This window comes from Canis aureus, chromosome 14 (genome assembly GCF_053574225.1).
Source record: "Canis aureus isolate CA01 chromosome 14, VMU_Caureus_v.1.0, whole genome shotgun sequence".
Lineage (NCBI taxonomy): Eukaryota > Metazoa > Chordata > Mammalia > Carnivora > Canidae > Canis > Canis aureus.
The window spans coordinates 40,763,905-40,783,951 of record NC_135624.1 but is presented as its reverse complement, the minus strand read 5'-3'; the positions used below and the strand labels follow the sequence as shown (position 1 = coordinate 40,783,951).

General features: G+C 56.1%; 1 protein-coding gene and 1 long non-coding RNA gene across 8 annotated transcripts; one reads left to right on the top strand and one right to left on the bottom strand.

The window, feature by feature from the left end:
- Window positions 1-292: 292 nt before the first annotated feature.
- Window positions 293-8,332, top strand: LOC144283491 (uncharacterized). The gene is made up of 2 exons (XR_013352077.1): window positions 293-1,774; window positions 7,413-8,332. It is a non-coding gene; the product is annotated as an uncharacterized LOC144283491 (long non-coding RNA).
- Window positions 7,206-19,959, bottom strand: WDR97 (WD repeat domain 97). Of its 7 annotated transcripts, none has more exons than XM_077847649.1 (24): window positions 19,825-19,959; window positions 19,463-19,590; window positions 18,079-18,707; window positions 17,801-17,922; window positions 16,995-17,694; window positions 16,783-16,925; window positions 16,463-16,699; window positions 16,297-16,387; window positions 15,996-16,128; window positions 15,783-15,904; window positions 15,462-15,522; window positions 15,128-15,277; window positions 14,794-15,051; window positions 14,587-14,712; window positions 14,416-14,499; window positions 12,298-12,434; window positions 12,003-12,195; window positions 11,705-11,884; window positions 11,419-11,616; window positions 11,218-11,339; window positions 10,969-11,131; window positions 10,113-10,648; window positions 9,966-10,027; window positions 7,206-8,679 (listed from the first exon to the last, which is right to left on the bottom strand). In XM_077847649.1, the coding sequence occupies exons 1-24, from the start codon at window positions 19,931-19,933 to the stop codon at window positions 8,663-8,665; spliced, it is 4,701 nt and encodes a 1,566-aa protein (XP_077703775.1). In that variant the 5' UTR covers window positions 19,934-19,959; the 3' UTR covers window positions 7,206-8,662. The 7 variants fall into 7 exon arrangements, with proteins under 7 accessions (XP_077703775.1, XP_077703776.1, XP_077703771.1 ...); XM_077847650.1 differs by having other exon boundaries at window positions 7,206-8,671; XM_077847645.1 differs by lacking the exon at window positions 7,206-8,679 and adding an exon at window positions 9,546-9,856.
- Between the last annotated feature and the right edge of the window lie 88 nt (window positions 19,960-20,047).

Here is a 20,047-nt window from a genome sequence, read left to right as displayed (position 1 = left end):
CAGCGGAAGCCGCAGCGCCAATCAGAGGCCGCCGACTTGCGCGGGGGCGGGGCCTGCGCGGGGGCGGGGCCACGCCGAGGCCCGGGGCATTGTGGACTGGGTGCCGCGCCCCGCCGGGGGAGGGGCGCGGGCCGGCCCCTCGGGTGTGACCGGGCCCTTGGGGCAGGCAGCGACCTCCTGTCGCCGGGAGACTTAGGATCAATTACTTTGACCTTTTTTTTTTCTTTTTTTTTCTTTTGACCTTCTAATGTTAGGCCTGTGTTTCCGCATCATCTCCATCTGGTTGTACTACTTTCATTTTCATGTATCGTCGTATTAAGTTTGCTAAATTTTCTTATTAAGATTTTATTTACTTATTCATGAGAGACCCAGAGAGAGAGGCAGAGACCCAGGCAGAGGGAGCAGCAGGCTCCATGCAGGGAGCCCGACATGGGACTGGATCCCGGGACTCCAGGATCACGCCCTAGGCTGAAGGTGGCGCTAAACCACTGAGCTATCCGGGCTGCCCGCTTTCTTCTCTTTAAAAAAAAAAAAAAAATCACTTTCTTTTTTCAATGTATTTTTTAAAGATTTGAGTTGGGGACGCCTGGGTGGCTCAGTGGCTGAGTTCAGGGCGTGATCCTGTGGTCCCTGCATTGAGTCTCACATGGGGCGCCCTGCTGGGAGCCTGCTTCTCCCTCTGTCTTTGTCTCTGCATCTCTCTCTCTCTGTCTCTCGTGGATAAATAAATTTTTAAAATCTTTTTTTAAAATTTTTATTTATTTATGATAGTCACAGAGAGAGAGAGAGAGAGAGAGAGAGGCAGAGACATAGGCAGAGGGAGAAGCAGGCTCCATGCACCGGGAGCCTGACGTGGGATTCGATCCCGGGTCTCCAGGATCGCGCCCTGGGCCAAAGGCAGGCGCTAAACCGCTGCGCCACCCAGGGATCCCAAATTTTAAAAATCTTAAAAAAAAAAAAAAAAAGATTTTGAGAGTGAGCCAGAGAGAGAGTGAGCAGAAGCAGGGGGAGCAGCAGAGGGAGAAGGAGAAGCACTGAGCAGGGACCCCACGCACCTCCCCCACAAGGTCACCTGGGACAGCTCAGTCCTGGGTGACCTGAGCCGAAGGCAGACACTTCACCAACTGAGCCACCCAGGTGCCCCAGGGTGTCACTTCTTGAGTAACTTTTGGTAGTTTGTGTTTTTCAAGGAATTGGCTCATCAAAAGTGTCAAATTCATTGGCATAAAGTTGTTCATGCTATTCCCTTATCCTTCTAATGTCTGTAGCATCTGTAGTAGTGTCACCTGCTGTTCTTTTTCCTAGTTTTTTAAGGTAAAGGCTGAGGTCATTGGTTTGAAACGTTGTTTTCTTTTTTTTAAACTTTTTTTTTTTTTTTTTTTTATGATAGTCATACAGAGAGAGAGAGAGAGGCAGAGACACAGGCAGAGGGAGAAGCAGGCTCCATGCACCGGGAGCCTGATGTGGGATTCGATCCCGGGTCTCCAGGATCGCGCCCTGGGCCAAAGGCAGGCGCCAAACCGCTGCGCCACCCAGGGATCCCTGAAACGTTGTTTTCTAATACAAGCTTCCCCTCACCTATTCCTTGCTTCATGGTTTATGTCCTTCTACATAGGTTATAGGCTGCTTAGTAGGTTGATATTCTTTTTCTTTCACTCTAAGGGCTAGGACAAAGCCTATAGGGACAGTGAGGCCCAGGAGAGCCACCAACAGGGAACTGCATGCCCCTGAAGTCAGCGGGTAAAAAGATCCAAGAGCTGGGATTTGTCCCCAGGTAAGATCCATAGGCACTTCATAGCTTCAGTCCCAACTTAGCCATATGTGAAAGCCACTCACTTGAAATTGAGGGAGAGGGTAGATAAGTCCAAGGAAATGCCCATCTCTCCAAGGAAACCACATGCTCTGACACACAGATCCTGCCCATAAGAGTCAAAGATTTCTCAAGAAATGGAATCAGAAAATTATGGATAAACTAGGTAATTGTTGTCATCTGGTGCATCTGGGGGGTCCATCTGACTGAGACAAAATGTGTACCTTCAGAGCCCACTGGTGTCCAGAGGCAAACCGGCAAGCACTTGCTCTGACTGATTCAAGGAATCATTTAGTGTAATCACCAGGTAGGGAGCCTTAAATATTCCCAAGATATATTAAAAGATACAAAATTTTTGGAAGTAATTTAATAAAGTTACAAGAGTTGTAGAAAGGACTTCCATGTACCCTTGACCCAGACACCTCAAATTTCCCAGTTATCCCAATAATGACCTTTTAGCAAAGGGTGTGGTCACTTGTTTTCAGTCTCCTTCTACTGGGGACTACTCTTTAGTCTTTGACTTTCATGCCCTTGACACTTGCAGAGCACCAATCAGCTCTTTTGTTGCTCAACTTGCATTTGTCTGGCTGCCTCATGATGAGACTCAGGTCATATATTTTTGGTAGGAATACCATGGAGGGTGGCGCCTGGGTGGCTCAGTCAGTCAAGCGTCTGCCTTCGGCTCAGATCATGATCCCTGGGTCCTGGGATCAAGCCCCGTGTTGGGCTCCATGATCACTGGGGAGTCTGCTTCTCCCTCTGCCCCTCCCCCTCGCATGGGCACACGCTTTTGCTCTCTCTCACAAATAAATAAATCTTAAAAAAAAAAAAAAAGGAATACCATGGAAGTGAGACCGAGCTCTTTGTGTTGAGTCCCATCAGATGGCAAGATACTAGTTTGCCCCCACATAGGAGATGTTTGATTACTTAATTAAGGTGAATTGTCCAGCATTCTTTACTGATAGGTTACTCTTATTCTTTGTATTTAGTAAATGTTTTATGGGGAAATACTTTGAGACTATGTAAATAGTCCGTTCCTCATCCACCTTTCACTCACTAGTTTTTGTATGTAGTTTTTGTTTACTGTAAAGGAAAAAGCTTTTTCTTTACCTATTTTATTCATTTTTTATTTTAAGATTTTATTTATTCATGAGACAGAGAGAGAGAGAGAGAGAGAGAGAGGGAGAAGCAGAGACACAGGCAGAGGGAGAAGCAGGCTCCATGCAGGGAACCCGACGTGGGACTCAATCCCGGGTCTCCAGGATCACACCCTGGGCTGAAGGTAGCGCTAAACTGCTGAGCCACCCGGGCTGCCCTATTTTGTTCATTTATTATGTCAAAGAAGACTCATGGGGTCTTTTTTTTTTTTTTTTTTTTTAAGATTTTATTTGTTTATTCATAGAGATGCAGAGAGAGAGCGAGAGAGGCAGAGGGAGAAGCAGGCTCCATGCAGAGAGCCTGACGTGGGACTTGATCCAGGGTCTCCAGATCACGCCCTGGGCTGCAGGTGGCGCTAAACCACTGCGCCACCGGGGCTGCCCCTCATGGGGTCTTTTTAAAACTATTATTATTAATGTTCTTTTTAAAGACTTTATTTATTTATTCATGAGAGACAGAGAGAGAGAGAGACAGAGACAGAGACACAGGCAGAGGGAGAAGCAGGCTACATGCAGGGAGCCCCATGTAGGGCTCGAACCCAGGACTCCAGGATCACGCCCTGGGCCAAAGGTGGCGCTAAACCACTGAGCCACCCAGGCTGCCCCTATTAATGTTTTTAAAGTAAATTTATTTAATCCTCACACCCAGTGTGGGGCTTGAACTCACCCCAAAATCAAGAATCGCACTCACTTCCAACTGAGCCAGCCAGGCACCCCTCACGGAGTCTTCCTTTATTAAAAGAAATAGAATACTCTCATTACTGTGATCCAGAATTTGGCCGGTGGAAGGCCCTTGAAGGACACTCCTGTGTATTATTTATTCTTTTAAAAAGTATTTTACTTATTTGAGAGAGGGTGTGCATACGTGGAGAAAAGGGTGGGGTGGAGGAGAAGGGGGAGGAGAGGGAGAGAGAATCTGAAGCCAACTCCATGCCCAGCCAGGAACCCAACACAGGCCTCAATCCAACTACTGCGAGATCATGACCAAACCTAAACCAAGAGTCAGACGCTCAACTTGAGCTACCCAGGTGCCCCTCCTGTCCATTTTGTAAAATAGCTTTATTGAGATGTAATCCATATACCATACAAATCATCCATTTAAATTCGATGGGTTTTGGTATATTATTAATTTTTTTAAATGGTAGTAAAATGCATATAACAAAATTGGCCATTTAAACCATTTTTTTAAAGTAGGCTCTATGGGGATCCCTGGGTGGCTCAGCGGTTTCGCGCCTACCTTTGGCCCAGGGCGCGATCTTGGAGTCCCAGGATCGAGTCCCGTGTTGGGCTCCCAGCGTGGAGCCTGCTTCTCCCTCTGCCTGTGTCTCTGCCTCTCTCTCTCTCTATGTCTATCATAAATAAATAAATCTTTAAAAAAAATAAATAAAATTTTTTTTTTTTTTTATGATAGTCACAGAGAGAGAGAGAGAGAGAGAGGCAGAGACACAGGCAGAGGGAGAAGCAGGCTCCATGCACCGGGAGCCTGACTTGGGATTCGATCCCGGGTCTCCAGGATCGCGCCCTGGGCCAAAGGCAGGCGCCAAACCGCTGCGCCACCCAGGGATCCCTAAAAAAAAATAAATAAAGTAGGCTCTATGACCAAGGTGGGGCTTGAACGCACGACCCCAAGATCTAGTCGTATGCTTCACCAACTGAGCCAGCCAAGGTGCCCCTAAACATTTTTAAGTGTACAGTTAGTAGCATTAATTACACTCGTGGTCTGTGCAACCATCACCACCATGTGTTTCCAGAAGGTTTTCATCACCCAACGGAACCCGTAACCTTTCAGCATGAACCTCCCCCTCTGCTCTCAGTGCCGCCATAGAAATAGGGAGCAGGGCCCTCCCCACGGTGTCCTGCTGTTGTGCTCCCGGCCTCCCCCCCGCACCCACGGGCCTGTGCTTCCTCTCCGTGCTTGTCATTTCACGAGTGTGACGGAAGTGGAATCACGCAGCCTACGACCTCTGGAGGTTGTCGCCGTGTCAACCACTTCATCCTGCTGCTACAGAGCTCGCGGGCGCGTCCGCCTGCCCAAGCACCTCCATGTCATTTTCAGTTTGGGGCTGTGACGAGTAAAGCGGCCATAAAGCCTTAGTGTACAGGCTTCGGTGTGGGCATCAATCTTCATTTCTCTGGGGTAAATGCCTGGGACCGCTGCGTCCTAGTGCTGGCATGTTTTGTTCTCCAGAAACCGCCAAATGGTTTGCGAGTGTCTGGACCAGTTGGCATTCCCGCAAGCAGCATGTGGAGACCCGGTTGCTCGAATCCTCACCAGCTTTGGCGATGTCAGCTTTTTTTATTTTAGGTGTTCTTCATTTGTGTTCCTCTAATTGCTGGGGATGAGGAACATTTCGTCTTTGCTGAAATGTTTGCTTCTTTTACCCGTTTTCTTTCTTTTCTTTCACCCATTTTCTAGTGGGATTGTTTGGCTTCTAAGTTAATTTTGGAAGCTGTTTTTTTTTTTTTTTTTCTTTCCAGCTAGATGTTCTCTGTGGACAGGCCACGTGCAAGCATTTTCTCCTGGTCATGGCTTGTCTTTCCAGCCTGCTGACATGGCCTTTGACAGAGCAGTTTAAAATTTGACAGACTTGGGGCACCAATACCTGGGTGGCTCAGCAGGTGAACGTCTGCTTTTGGCTTAGGTCATGATCCCGGGCACCTGGGATCGAGTCTCACATTGGGCTCCCCGCATCTTGTCTCTGCCTCTCTGTGAGTCTCTCATGAATAAATAAATAAAATCTTAAAAAAACAAAAAACAATAGTCAATAAAGTCCAACTTTCTGATTTCCTTCACAGAAGGCATCTTGGGCGTGTCTGAGTCTGAACACGCTTCCTCAGTTGCTATCCCAGATCTTTTATATTTGCTTCTAAATTTTTCAGCTTTACATTTGAATATACAATTCACTTTGAAGTTTGTCCTTGATTTTATGGCATCTTTTGCTATAATTTTTTTTAATCTGCAAATTTGTCTCTTTTCCTTCTAAGTATTCTTTTTTTAAAATTTTTTATTTATTTATGATAGTCACACACACAGAGAGAGAGAGAGAGAGAGGCAGAGACATAGGCAGAGGGAGAAGCAGGCTCCATGCACCGGGAGCCCGACGTGGGATTCGATCCCGGGTCTCCAGGATCGTGCCCTGGGCCAAAGGCAGGCGCTAAACCGCTGCGCCACCCAGGGATCCCTCCTTCTAAGTATTCTAAGGGAATATTTTTCTAAATTACCTCTAATATATTTATTGTTTCAGTTTCTACATTGCAATCCTCAAATCATCTGAACATTACTTTTGTAAATGATGCGAGGAAGGGGTCTGGCTTTTTTTTTTTTTTTTAATTTTTATTTATTTATGATAGTCACAGAGAGAGAGAGAGGCGCAGAGACACAGGCAGAGGGAGAAGCAGGCTCCATGCACCGGGAGCCCGATGTGGGATTCGATCCCGGGTCTCCAGGATCAGGCCCTGGGCCAAAGGCAGGCGCCAAACCTCTGCGCCACCCAGGGATCCCTTTTTTTTCTTTTTTTTAAAGATTTTTATTTATTTATTCATGAGAGACACACAGAGAGAGAGGCAGAGACACACAGGCAGAGGGAGAAGCAGGCTCCATGCAGGGAGGGAGCCTGATGTGGGACTCGATCCTGGGTCTCCAGGATCACACCCTGGGCTGCAGGCTGCGCTAAACCATTGTGCCACCGGGGCTGCCCATGGGGTCTGGCTTTCCTATCTGCATCATCTGTGCTAGGTATTATTTTCCTAAGTGTGTTAGATAAAAAAGTTCATTTACTCATGACAGTAGTGCGCAGCCTCTGAGCATCATCATCTCCATTTCATACATGGGGAGCCAAGGCTCAGAGAGCCAGGTAACTCCTTAACGCCACACTGTTAGGAAGTGAAGGGAATACGTGTGTGCGTTTGCTATCCTGATTTCTTCTATAGTGAAAATTCCATTCCAGCTTTTTGTACATTTTTTCTGTTGCGTTGTGTGATTTTTAAAAGTTATTGATTTGTTGAAATTCTTTTTTAAAGATTTCATTTAGGGATCCCTGGGTGGTGCAGCGGTTTGGGGCCTGCCTTTGGCCCAGGGTGCGATCCTCGAGACTCAGGATCAAATCCCACATTGGGCTCCCGGTGCATGGAGCCTGCTTCTCCTTCTGCCTATGTCTCTGCCTCTATCTCTCTCTGTATGACTATCATAAATAAATAAAAATTAAAAAAAAATAAAAATAAAGATTTCATTTATTTGAGAGAGAGAGAGAGAGAGGCAGAGAGAGCATAAGCCAGGGTTGGGTTATAGGGTAGAGGAAGAAGCAGGCTCCCCACTGAGCAGGGAGCCCAATGTGGGACTCGATCCCAGGACCCTGAGATCATGACCTGAGCTGAAGGCAGACGCTCAACCGCTGAGCCACTCAGGGGTCTCTAATCTACTTTCTCAATAAATTTCTCTCTTCTAGGAATGTCAGTGGTACACCTTGTGTAGCTATGACGACAACACCAAAAAGCAAGTTGGTTCTATGCCACTTCATCTTCATCATGTTACATGTTACATGTATTACAGACATCTCCTCTCACTCTCTGGCCTTTTTATTCTCTGAATGGTATAGATTAATAGATTAATTTTAAAATAACTATATTAATATGTATTAATAAACATATACTAATATTTCCCTTTATAATTAGTGGGTTTTTGACTTGTTTAAACTTGCCCTACTCTCATGTTGATATTTTTATTTTTATTTATTATTATTTTTAAAAGATTTTATTTGTTCATGAGAGACACAGAGAGGCAGAGACACAGGCAGAGGGAGAAGCAGGCTCCATGCAGGGAGCCCGATGTGGGACTCGATCCCAGTACTCCAGGATCACGCCCTGGGCCGAAGGCAGACACTCAACCGCTGAGCACCCAGGCACCCCTCATGTTGATATTTTTAATATATTTTTATTTTTAATTAACCTTTATTTTTAAAAGTAAGCTATATGCCCAACATGGGGCTTGAACTCACAACCCTGAGAAGATTTGCACATTCCGCTGGCTGAGCCAGCTGGGCGTCACTCTCATGTTGGTAGTTTTACAAGAATTGATTGCTTTTTATAATTTGAATGAAATACCAGAAGAAGCAGACTACGATGCGCCCCACAGTCCTTGCTTTAGGCGGCATGGCCCTTTTATACAAATGTCATGTCTTTAGTTCTCCAGACTGGGCAATTCTTGCCCTAGTCGCCATGACAAGAACCCAGGCACAGTTCTGGGGTTGTGGGGAAGGTGTGAGAGATAAATTTTATCTAGAAAGACACTGAGAAAAAAAATAAATAAATAAGAAAAAGAAAGAAAGAAAGAAAGAAAGAAAGAAAGAAAGAAAGAAAGAAAGAAAGAGAAAGAAAGAAAGAAAGAAAGAAAGAAAGAAAGAAAGAAAGAAAGAAAGAAAGAAAGAAAGACACTGAGAAAAAACTTCTGAAGTCAGAGGCTGAAAACATTCAAAGGTAAGAAATTGCTGCTCCACGACCCCAAAGGAGAATGTAAAAGCTAGAACAGCCCTTCACCAAGGCAGACCCAGGGGGCCCTGGGAGGGTTCCGTTGGTCAAGCATCCGACTCTTGGTTTCGGCTCAGATGGTGATCTCAGGGTCGTCAGATGGAGCCTGGTGCTGCGGTCCTGCTCAGTGGGGCATCTGCTTGAATGGTCTCCCTCTACTCCTCCCCGCTGCTCATTCACACTGTCTCCCTCAAATGAATAAATAAATTTTTATTAAAAATATTCTTTTAAGATTTTATTTATTGATTCATGAGAGACACAGAGAGAGAGGCAGAGACACAGGCAGAGGGAGAAGCAGGCTCCCTATGGGGAGCCCACTGTGGGACTCAATCTCAGGACCCTGGGGTCACGCCCTGGGCCAAAGGCAGACGCTCAGCTGCTGAGCCACCCAGGCGCCCAATAAATCTTTAAAAAACAAAACAAAAGAAGGCAGACCTAATAGCGAGTGCACACATGGGCCAAGTGCCCCACAAGCTGTGGGACCAGTGCCCTGGGAGGCCCTAATGGCTCAGAAGGAAGCCAAAGCCCTCTGAGATCTTGTACTTCACATATAAGTTCTGTCTCCTGGCAATTTTTATATACAAGGGTCAAAAGGATGCTGTTTCTTGGATAAAAGCACATGCAACTCCTTCATCAATTCTTCTCCCTTCTAGCCATGGGTAGCAAAGCACCAACAAACTCAGGCCCCCACCCCCTCGACACACACACGTACACGCGCGCACACACACACACACACACACACACAGAGCCATCTAGACTCTCTCATCCCCTCTGTGCCTGGCCACTCACTGGCCCATGAGTCCCCACTATCTTGACCCCAGTAACTTACTAATAAATACAGGCTGAGTGCCTGAGCCGAGATGTGCCCACGTGATGGGCCTCTCTCCTGGCAGACAGACCCACCCACCAGGAATGCTGCTCTGCCAAGGGCCGACCACACCACATTCCACCGTGCCCCCAGTTCCTGCCTTCCAGGTGGCCACTGGCAGATCCATCACACCACCAAGACTGTCCTGCTCACACTTGCAGCCCCTAAAGATAAAGGTGGCATCCAGTTTTCTGGCCATAACCTCTGAACTTTATTTCCAGAAAAGAATAGCTGGCTGGAGAGCCACACCCCGACTCCATGCCAAGGGGAGGAAGAGACTGGGCCACCGGCCTGGTCAACTGTAGCTGTCAGGGTTCATATCATCTGGCAGAAAATAACGCTGCAAAGCGGGTTGCAGGAGCAGTGGGGGCAGCGGACGGGCAGGCCTGGGCCAGTTGGGGGGGAAAGGCTGAAGTTCCACCCTCGGCAGTGGCAGCTTCAGCATCCGGATGGAGGCATTGAGGGTACGGGCCACCCAGAGCTGGGACCGCATCCAGCCTGTGGGCCAGCAGGACAGTGTGACTTCAGGGTGGGGTCAGTCCCCACTGGGACCCCAGCTAGGGTGGAGGTAGATGGTGCTGTGCATTTCAACCCGTCCCCCACTCACCCCTCAGTCTCATTGGAGCCCCCTGGAGCTTGGCTTCCTGAAGCCGGAGGATGGGGTAGTGCCTGCAGAGATAAGGAGGTAGGTGTGGTCCGGCCAGCCCCTATGCTGCCCCCCACAGGCCCTGTCCCAGTGTGAGGGCCCCCTTACCAGCAGTCCAGGGGCTGAGGCAGTACTGTGTTGGGCACCAACGGGCTTGGGCTGGGGTGCAGGCCCTGCCGCTCCTCCTGCAGGAAGCGCTGCTGCCGGACCCGCTGCTGCTCACAGAAGAAGTTCAGCGCATCGATGGGGCCCAGGTCCAGCATCTGTGACCGTGACCAGTCCGTCTGCTCCAGCGGCAGTGGCTCTTCCCGAAGCGTGGTGGGCACTGAGGAGCTCAAGCGGCCCTCAGAGAGGGAGAAGTGCAGCAGGGTCTCGGACAGCATGCGCCTGGTCGGTGTGAAGTGCATCGGTGAAAGCACCTTCTTGGCTGGGGACTCCAGGGTGGCCAAGTCCAGCTTCCCAGGTGAGACCACTAGTGAGGGGGCCCAGGAAGGGACCGAGGGCATCACTGACTCGTGAGGTGACCCGGAGAGCACAGAGACCTGTGACAGCAGCACCTTGGGAGAAGGTGCGGGTGCTGAGGGCTCACAGACCCTGGGCAGCATCTCTGACAACTTGGCTACAGAAGGCTGCAAGGACTCCATCTGTGGGGGGAAGCAGCCAGTCGACATCACCCCCCAAGCCCAAGGCAGAGGCTCCCCTCCGTCAAGAGGCACTGGTGGCCCCCAGCCTTGAGACCTGGCTGCAGACTCCTTCCTGGGGAGGGGCAGGAAGATCCCCAAAGATGGAGGGTTGGGGGACATAAGTGGACCAATGAGGGTCTGGGGCAGAGCAAGGCAAGTGCTGCCCGCCTCACCTGGATCCCCCTCCCCACCCCCTCAAGCACTAGGGGAAAGCCCAGGGGCTGGGGGAAAGACAGAAGGCTCCCTCACAAGTGGCCTGCCCCACCCCTGCCCACCAGGACCTGCAGCCAGTGGATCATTTCCTCCAGCTTCTGGCAGCAGCGTTTGCGCAGGGCAGCCTTGGAGTCAGCGTCGGGGCCCTGGATCCAGGTCATCATCTCCTTGAACAGGAAGCCCTGTGGGTCCTGCAGGCCCAGCCCGTCCAGCAGCTTCTTGAGCTCGGGCCTGGAACAGGTGAGGGGAGCTGCTCCAGACGCCTTCCCCCACCCCTTCCCCCACTGGCGGGAGAACTACCTGGGAGCAAGACTCACCGGCAGGAGACCGGCGAGTACAGGAAGTAGGACATGAGCTCCAGCACCACTTCGCGGGACTCCAGGGAGCAGGCCAGGAGCAGCTGCAGCGCCAGCATCACGAACCGCTTCTGCGTGGGGTCCTGAGCACAGCCGAGCAAAGCGTGGGCAATGGGCAGCGCGAGGCCCCGGGGCGGCCCGGTGGGCGGGGCAGCGGCGCACCTCCAGGCTGGGGGGCCGGTCCAGGTTGAGCAGGCGCACGAGGACGTCCTGCAGCCGGTCCCGAAGGTCCCTGCTCACGTCGGGCAGCAGCCTCAGCAGCGCTCGCAGGATGTGCACGCAGTCGGCCCAGGACGCCTCGCACAGCAGGTCGGTGAACAGCGAGGCCAGGCCCTCCACTGTGCCCACCTCAGGGTAGGCCTGCGGGCACCGCGTGCTGACGCCCTGCGCCCTGCACGCCCCACCGCCCCCACCAGCCTGGGCCTCCCCGACGCCCGAGCCCCCGAACCTCCAGGGTGAAGATGGGGAACAGCTTTTTGAACCAGTTCTGGACGATGAAGAAATGCAGGAACCTGGGCAGATGCCCGTAGCGCTGTTTCCAGAGCGAGCGCCCATAGGGGTACGAGAGGCGGCGAGAGCTGGCGTCGGTCCTGGCGCCCGCGCGCTGCCTGAGCTGCAGGACCAGGTTCTCCGGGGCCTGCGGGGGCGGCGGGGGGGGGGGGGGGGGGGGGGGGAGGAGCAGCTGCAGACCTCTCCCAGCACAGCCCCGCCCCGCCCACCGCTGCCCCGCCCCCGCCCGCGCCTACCTGCGCCTCCAGCTCCTCCAACTCCAAGAGCTGCTCCTCTGCGCTCAGGTAATCTGAGGCCCAGTCCAGATTCCGCTCCTCCTCCTCCTCCTCCTCCTCCTCCTCCTCTTCCCCCAACCACTGGATCAGCTTCTGGTGATACCTGGCTTGGTGCCGCCTGATGCGCCGCGGCAGCCACACGTCATCCAGGCTCCTCCTCACCTGCGCAGCGGAGGGCACAGGTGGCCGCCGGGCTGGCACGCTGCGGGGAACTCAGGCCCCTGCCTTCAGAGCCCCAGGGCGGGGACCCCCGCACCCCCTTGCCTTGTGTCTGCCTCGGCTGGAGATCTGGGCGAGGGCCCCGAGGCCGCTGACCTCCCCGGGAAGCCACATGTGCTGCAGGACCACGGAGTTGGGCACGCTGCCGGGGAAGCGGATGGGCGTCTGCAGGTTCTGGGGGAGGGAAACACGGGGAGGGGCCGGCTGACAGGCCGAGCTGACCCCCACCTCAGGGGGCACCTGGCACCCCCAGCACAAGCCCCGGCTGCCAGCTAGGTCTCGGGCAGCTCAACTGGCCTCACACCCCCTGTCCACGCGAACTTGGGTAAAACCTCTGAACATTACAGACGGTTTGGGAACTAAAACTCTATCCTGTTTTTGAAAGAGGAATCATATGGAACCGGCCACACTGAACACAGGACTGCTGCCCTGCATCTTTGACCAGAATAAAGTGCACACTCTGCAGAGCCCCCAGGGGGCTCAGTCCCGAAGCCTGTGACTCTTTATCCCAGGGTTGTGGGTTCCAGCCCCACGTCGGGTGTAGAGATTGCTTAAAAATAAGATCCTAGGGCGCCGCCTGCAGCCTGGGGGGTGATCCTGGAGACCCGGGATCGAGTCCCACATCTGGCTTGTTGCATAGAGCCTGCTCCTCCCTCTGCCTGTGTCTCTGCCTCTCTCTCTCTCCCTCTCTCTCTCTATGATAAATAAAATCTTAAAAAAAAATAAGATCCTAAAAAAAACAAAAAGTGGACACTCGACAAAGCTATTTTCCTGTAAACAAACTAAAGTACTCAAAAAACCAGTGGAGTGTACAATGTAATTGGAATTCTTCCAATCCTAGCTTTTGGAGAACAACTGTGTAAGTCTCTTAGTGCTCCTGCAATTTGCTGATAAAGTCTCCTCGCTAGGCAGCCCAGGTGGCTCAGCAGTTTAGCGCCATCTTCAGCCCGGGGCGTGATCCTGGAGACCCTGGATGGAGTCCCACGTCCAGCCCCCTGCATGGGGCCTGCTTCTCCCTCTGGGGCCTGCTTCTCCCTCTGCCTGTGTCTCTGTCTCTCTCTCTCTGTTTCTCATGAATAAATAAATAAAATCTTAAAAAAAATAATAAAGTCCCCTGGCTTTTACTCCTCAGTAGGATTCGGTTTGGATTGCTACCAAATCTCTGCTCCCCGAATTGGAATTCTAAGACCCCAAATAAATGCTTTCATTTCATTTCAGTTCTGCCTCTTTTCTCAGCTGACACCCCCAAACACACAAACAGGCAAAGAGGACCTTTGGAAAGAAACCAAGCAGAAGAGTAGTCAGTGAGATGGCAGCTGTGACGACTGAGAAGCTGGGGAGCGCTGACACCCCCACATGCTCTCCAGGGACCAGGCCCCCAGACCTGGAACAGAGCTGTCTGTAGCAATGAAGGGGGTCAGTGGGAAGAGCTCGGAGGGGGTGCTGCGGGTTTGGGTCGATGGCACAGCTACGGGAAGGATCAGTACCCACCCGGGCAGGTGACAGGGCCAGAGTGTGGCCCCCCTGGGTATCTAGGGTGGGATAGGTGGGGAAGGTGGCGAGTTGCAAAGCCAACATCTATGGACTTTGCTCCTCTAAAGGGAGAGGACTCTGGTCTTCCAGACAAAGTCCATACAGGACCCACCCAGCACTTTAACCGGGAAGGAGGTGTGCGGGCACAATCAGCTGGCAGAGGCTCTGGCTTTGCCCGGTGTCTTCTCTGGGAATCTCTGGCCCTCTGGCAGCTGGTTGCCAGAGAGCCAGGAGTCAGGGCCCACAGAGAACAGCAGCACCACAACCGGGCTGGCCAGGAGGTGGGTGGAGGGCAGCATGCAGGCATGGCTCTCTCTCTCTCTTTTTTTTTTTTTAGATTTTATTTATTTATTCATGAAAGACACAGAGACAGAGAGGCAGAGACATAGGCAGAGAGAAGCAGGCTCCACACAGGAGCCTGATGTGGGACTTGATTCCAGGACTCCAGGACCACACCCTGGGCTGAAGGCAGGCACTATACCACAGAGCCACCCAGGGATCCCCAGGCATGGCTCTCAAGTCAGACTCGAGCACAAGATTAGCAAGAAAGGGAAGACAGGGTGCATAAGAAAGTTGCCTCTGCACGAGAGAGGTGCCTCTGGGAAGAGCAAGGGACTCTCACCTCGTAATGTTCAATGGCGGCAGGAAAGAAGCCTCGGAGGTTGGAAAGAAGCTCCCTGGGCCGCCTCTTTGAAAAGAGGGGAACCTGGGGACGGGAGAGGGGCTCAGAGCCAAGCATGGACCCTCAGTGCCCCTGCAGCCCTGCTCTGGGGTAGGCAGCAGCCCCCCTCACCCTGTGCTGAAGGTTGGGGGTCGGTGGGCCCGGGCCCACACGCTTCTCTCCGGGGAGCCGCTCCAGCTGCAGCTGCAGGTCCAGACTGAGGCCCAGGCTACTGCTCAGGGAGGAGTGGGCCAGCAGCTGGGATGAGGGATGAGGAGTCACAGGGTGGCAGTAGGGTCACAGGGTCAAGGTAGAGGTGGGAGGGGTGGGAGGCCTTACCTGGGATGCCCTGCTGTGCACTCCTCGGTGTGTGTGTGGGGTGGGCATAGGGACTCGGGGAAGGTGGGCAAGGTGCTGGCCCACGGCTCCCGGGTCCTGTAGGGAGTGGGCTGCTGGCACTGTTGGGGCTTCGGCACAGACCCCTGCCTGACGAACACTGCTGGCAGCTCTGGGCAAGGTGCACACGTCCCAGGTCTCTCTCTCCACTATGAGGGTCACAGTGCTCTCCTGCTGGGACTCCCTTCCAGAAGGCACGCCCTGGGAGGGATGCAGGGGAGACAGGTAGCCTCGGAGGCCCCGGGCGAAGGGCGGCTGGGGGAGGCTTCACACTTACCAGCAAGCCCGGGCCATAGACCAGGCGCAGGTAGTTGTCAAAGGCCTCCCGCTGCTGTTGCCAGGAAGGTGGGGGATGGGCTGCAGGGACCACCAGCCCCAGTCTCAGCTGCTGAAGGTCTTGATCCCGAGTAACTAGGGCTTCCAAATCCTGGGGTCAGGGCCAAGGGTCAAGGGTCAGCTCAGTCCTCCTTCGGTCTTGCCATCTGCCTCCCAGACAACCACAGGGATCCCAGACCTATCCCAAGGACTGAAAGGGAGTGGCCTGGGCCCGGGCAGGGTGCAGGGTGCGGGTTGGGACTTTGGGGTGGTGATGGGGTCGGGACCCACCCCACCTCCTCCAACACTGGTTGCTGAGGTGTTCCCGTCTGGTGATGGATGAAAGACAAGTCTGTGCTGCAGACAGGGACAGGTAGAGGTGGGACACCAGCGTCATCAGCGGCGGGATGGGGCGGATGCTGGGACAAAGACCTGGGGGTGGGGGTGGCCAGGCCTCTGGCAGGGCACAGCCAGCATCCAGGAAGAGGGATGGCAGGGCTAGGATAGGCTTGGGGTGGCCCATGCGGCCCAGGAGCTCTGGGGCCGCACGGCCAGGCCCTGACTCAGGGAGTCGGGCAGGGGCCTCCAGGACTGCTCTGCGGGGCCTGCGGGCACACCTAAGACTGGCCGCCCCATGCAGCTTGGCGAGCCTCTGCAGCTGGGCTGAGGTTAGCGACTCTTGGCTGGTCAGGGGCAGCGGAGGGTCATCCACCACCTCAGGAACATTCTGGCACAGCTTCTGAATGGGAGAAAGGCATGCATAGCCCTGGCCTCGGGGGCTTATCTGCCCACAGCAGCGGCCTCCTGCGTGTCCTGGGCTTCCTGCATACCTTGACCAGGTAGGATGTGGGCAAGTAGAGCCTATGAGACACCAGGCAGAGTCGGGAACCCAGAGCCAACACCAGGTCCCCACTGTTGCTGCAGAAGGCCAGGGCCTGAGGGGGGCTGTCCAGCTGCAGGAGCCTGGAGGCATGCAGGGTAAGGGTCTGGCCCGCTCTACCAAGCAGGAAGCCAGGACAGGGACAACCCCGCCCCCAAGCCACCAGGCTCTGGTGGGGGTGGAGGTAGGAGACCCCAGCCGGTAGCCCACAGGCCCCCACCCCGCCCTCCGCCCTCCCAGCCCCAGCCCACCGCAGCAGGCGGTTCTCCGCCGTCCAGATGCGGACGGTGCAGTCCAGGCTGGAAGAGGCGTACAGCTTGAGCGTGGGGCAGCAGCACAGGCCTGAGGGACCAAGGCTTGGGGTCAGGGACCAGGGCCACACGGTGGCTTGGGCTTCGCTCTTGCCCGCCCGCTCACCAGTGATGTGGTCCGTGGGGTCGTCCTGGGGCCGGTGATCACAGCGGGGGCTGTTGCTCAGGCCCAACTGCACCAAGCCGTAGGTGGCAGTGTCAGGGTCCTCAAAGCCCACAGTGACCCGCTTCCCCAGCGCACAGAGCACCACCACCGGGTGCCAGCAGGAAAAGGTCCGCAGCAGGCTCAGGCTCTCCTCAGCGTACGGGTAGACGCGCCACATCTTCACGGTCAGGTCGCCGCCTGTGGGGGCAGGAGCCGGGGCTGGGCCCTGTGCGGGGACGGAGGGGTCCCAGGCCTGCCGCGGGGCAAGGGGAGGTATGGACCCGAGGACACGATGCTGTTCCAGGTGGACGCAATGGCGGTGACCGGGCCCGGGCTGTGTGCCGCCGTTTGGAAGACGGTCTTCGCGTGGCGCCACTCAAGGACCGACAGAGTGCCATCCGTGTGGCCCACCACGGGCAGGTACCTAGCGCGACATCAGAGCGTTGGCGCGGGCCCTGCCACCCCTCCCCCCCTCGCCGGCCCCAGCGCCCACCGGTTCTTGTCGTCCCAGGCGCCGGCCAGGTGGCCGGGGGGCAGCTCCCCGCCGCGGCGGCGCACGGCCTCCCAGGCGGCGAGGGCGCTGCGCGGGTCGGCGAGGTGGCTGTACAGGTGCAGGCAGCAGGGCCGCGGCGCGGGGGCGGGCGGGGGGCGCAGCCGGAGCAGCACGCGCATGGGGCGGCACGCGGCGGTGGCGCACAGCAGGTGGCCGGCGCGCGTCAGCAGCCACAGCGCCTCACGGGGCAGGCAGTAGAGCAGCGCGGCTGCGGGCTTGGCAGCCCCCAGCAGCAGCGCGCTCACCGAGCGCCCCGTGGCCGCCGCCAGCAGGTGGACCGAGCCGTCAGAGCAGGCGCACACGAGGCGCGTGGGCAGCAGGGCGCGCGGGGCGGCGGGCAGCTCGGGCGCCACCTGCAGGAGCAGCACGGGCGCCGACAGCCGCGCCAGCGGGGCGTACAGCTCGCGGGGGCGCCACAGGGCCACGCCGCGCGCGCTCAACGACAGCACCGGGCAGCCTGGGCACGCGGGCGCCAGCAGGCGGTCCACGCGCGCCGCCGCCGTGTCTCGGGCCCAGCCGCTCAGCGCCACCTCGCCCACCTGGGCCGCTGCCTGCAGGTCCCATGTGCGCAGCGTCCCGTCCTGCGAGGCGGACAGCACCAGGGACGAGTTGGGGAGCACAGCCACGGCCGTCACGGGGCCTGTGGGAGGGAACGGTCGCTGGGTGCAGCCGGGCACTGGGTCGGATGTCCGGGCAGCCGGGGGTGGACACAGGCGGGCCCCAGGGGCTGCGGTGGGATGGCACACCTGTGTGGCCCATGAACACCATCCGGAGCCGCCAGTCGGTCTCCCACACCTTCACCGTGCTGTCCCGAGAGGCTGTCACCACGGCGTCTACCTCGAGGCAGTAGGCCAAGTCCAAGATAGTGCTGAAGGGGAAGACGAGGCCCCTGCTGCCCCAGCACCTCCATGTGACAGGACCGGGCCCCTGCCACCGGCTGCTCACCCTCCCGGACTCACCTCCGCCGCACCCCCCCACCCCTCCCATGCATTGTCCTTTCCCCATCCCTAGGTCCCTCCCTCACATTTTGTGCAGGTCCCGGCGGACGTCTACGAGGGCCCAGGTGTGCAGATCAAAGATGAGCACGGCAGAGCCATAGGCCGCAAAACAGCATGGGACTTGGTGGGAAGACAGGGGCCCCAGAACCAAATGGGTGAGTGTACCTGCAGAGCTTGGTGGCAGCCGCAGAGGTGAGCCCCACAGCACCAGGCGGCGACCCCCTGAACGGAATTTCCAGAGCGCCAGGCTGCCACCTGCCAATGCCACTAGCAACAGCCCCAGGCTGGGCACTGGCAGGCAGCAGATGGGCTGGTGATCCGGCATCCCGCCCACCACTGGCTTGCTCAGCCACAGTAGGCTGAAGTCAGGCCTTAGTATGGCCAGCCCCTCCGGGCCCCAGCCCACGAAGCGGCTCACAGCACCCAGGGGGCCAGGCACAGCCACCAGCCCAGTGAGCACGGCTGGGGCCTGTAGCTTCTCATAAGCCCAGCCATCCTCTCTGTGCAGGTGGAGATAGCCGGCACCATCCAGCACCACGAAGCGTCTGCCCACTGGATCCTGTGCCACCCAGCACAGCCCGGCTGCCACTTTCAGGTGGCGCAGCAGCTCTAGCCCATGGGTCAAGCGTGCCACGCACAGCTCGGCTCTCTTTTCCTGTGGGCCAGGAGGGGCAGACCTGTGGTCAATGATGGGATGGGGTGGGGAGCTGGAGAGGTAGTGTGCCTGCCTAGCGGAGCCTCAGGGTGCCAGGCAGGGCACCCGCCTAGGGGAAGAGGTGGGGGGTGCTAGGCACACCTAGGGGAAGTGGTGGGGGGTGCTAGGCACACCTAGGGGAAGAGGTGGGGGGTTACTAGGCACGCCTAGGGGAAGAGGTGGGGGGTGCTAAGCACACTTAGGGGAAGAGGTGGGGGCCCCAGGCAGGGGGGTGCTAGGCACGCCTAGGGGAAGAGGTGGGGGGTTACTAGGCACGCCTAGGGGAAGAGGTGGGGGGTGCTAGGCACACCTAGGGGAAGAGGTGGGGGGTGCTAGGCACGCCTAGGGGAAGAGGTGGGGGGTGCTAGGCACACCTAGGGAAAGAGGTGGGGGAGGTGCTAGGCACGCCTAGGGGAAGAGGTGGGGGGTGCTAGGCATGCCTAGGGGAAGAGGTGGGGGGTGCTAAGCACACTTAGGGGAAGAGGTGGGGGGCCCAGGCAGGGGGGTGCTAGGCACACCTAGGGGAAGAGGTGGGGAGTGCTAGGCACACCTAGGGGAAGAGGTGGGGGAGGTGCTAGGCACACCTAGGGAAAGAGGTGGGGGAGGTGCTAGGCACGCCTAGGGGAAGAGGTGGGGGTGCTAGGCATGCCTAGGAGAAGAGGTGGGGGGTGCTAGGCACGCCTAGAGGAAGAGGCAGGGCCACAGGCAAGCCCCACCTTTTCCACGAAGTCTCGGAGGCCTGCACGGAGGAGCAGCCAAAGCTGGTGGGCGCGGGCACGCAGGGTCATGTTCTGCTGCCGCGAGCTGCTGGTAAAAAGCGGTGGGACTGGCTCCGGAAACAAGTCTGCGGGTCAGCAGGGGGAGCGCTGTCAGAGTGGTCTCGGAGCTCTGGCTCTAGGCTGCGGGCACCTCCCCGGGGGGACCGGCCGGGTCAAGGGACTGCCCAGGGCTGCGGCGGGGCGGCGGAGGAAGGAGGCCTGAGGGAGGTGTGCCTGCTGTCATGGGGGCGTGGTGGAAGGAGGCCTGAGGGAGGCGTGCCTGCTGTCATGGGGGCGTGGGCGAGGCCGGGCCCCCTCACCATTCCTTTCCTTGAGCAGCCCCGGGTCTGGGACGTCGTAGCTGTCAGTATCATACAGGTCCTGGTCCAGAAGCTGGCTGTCACTCGCATCTGACACTTCCGTCTCCATTCCGGCTACAGGTCCAGGCCGCCTAACGGCCCTGCTACTGTTGCTAGGCTACCAGACGCCGGTAGGCCCCGCCTTCGACGCAGACCCCACCCCCAACACAGCACAGAGCCTAGG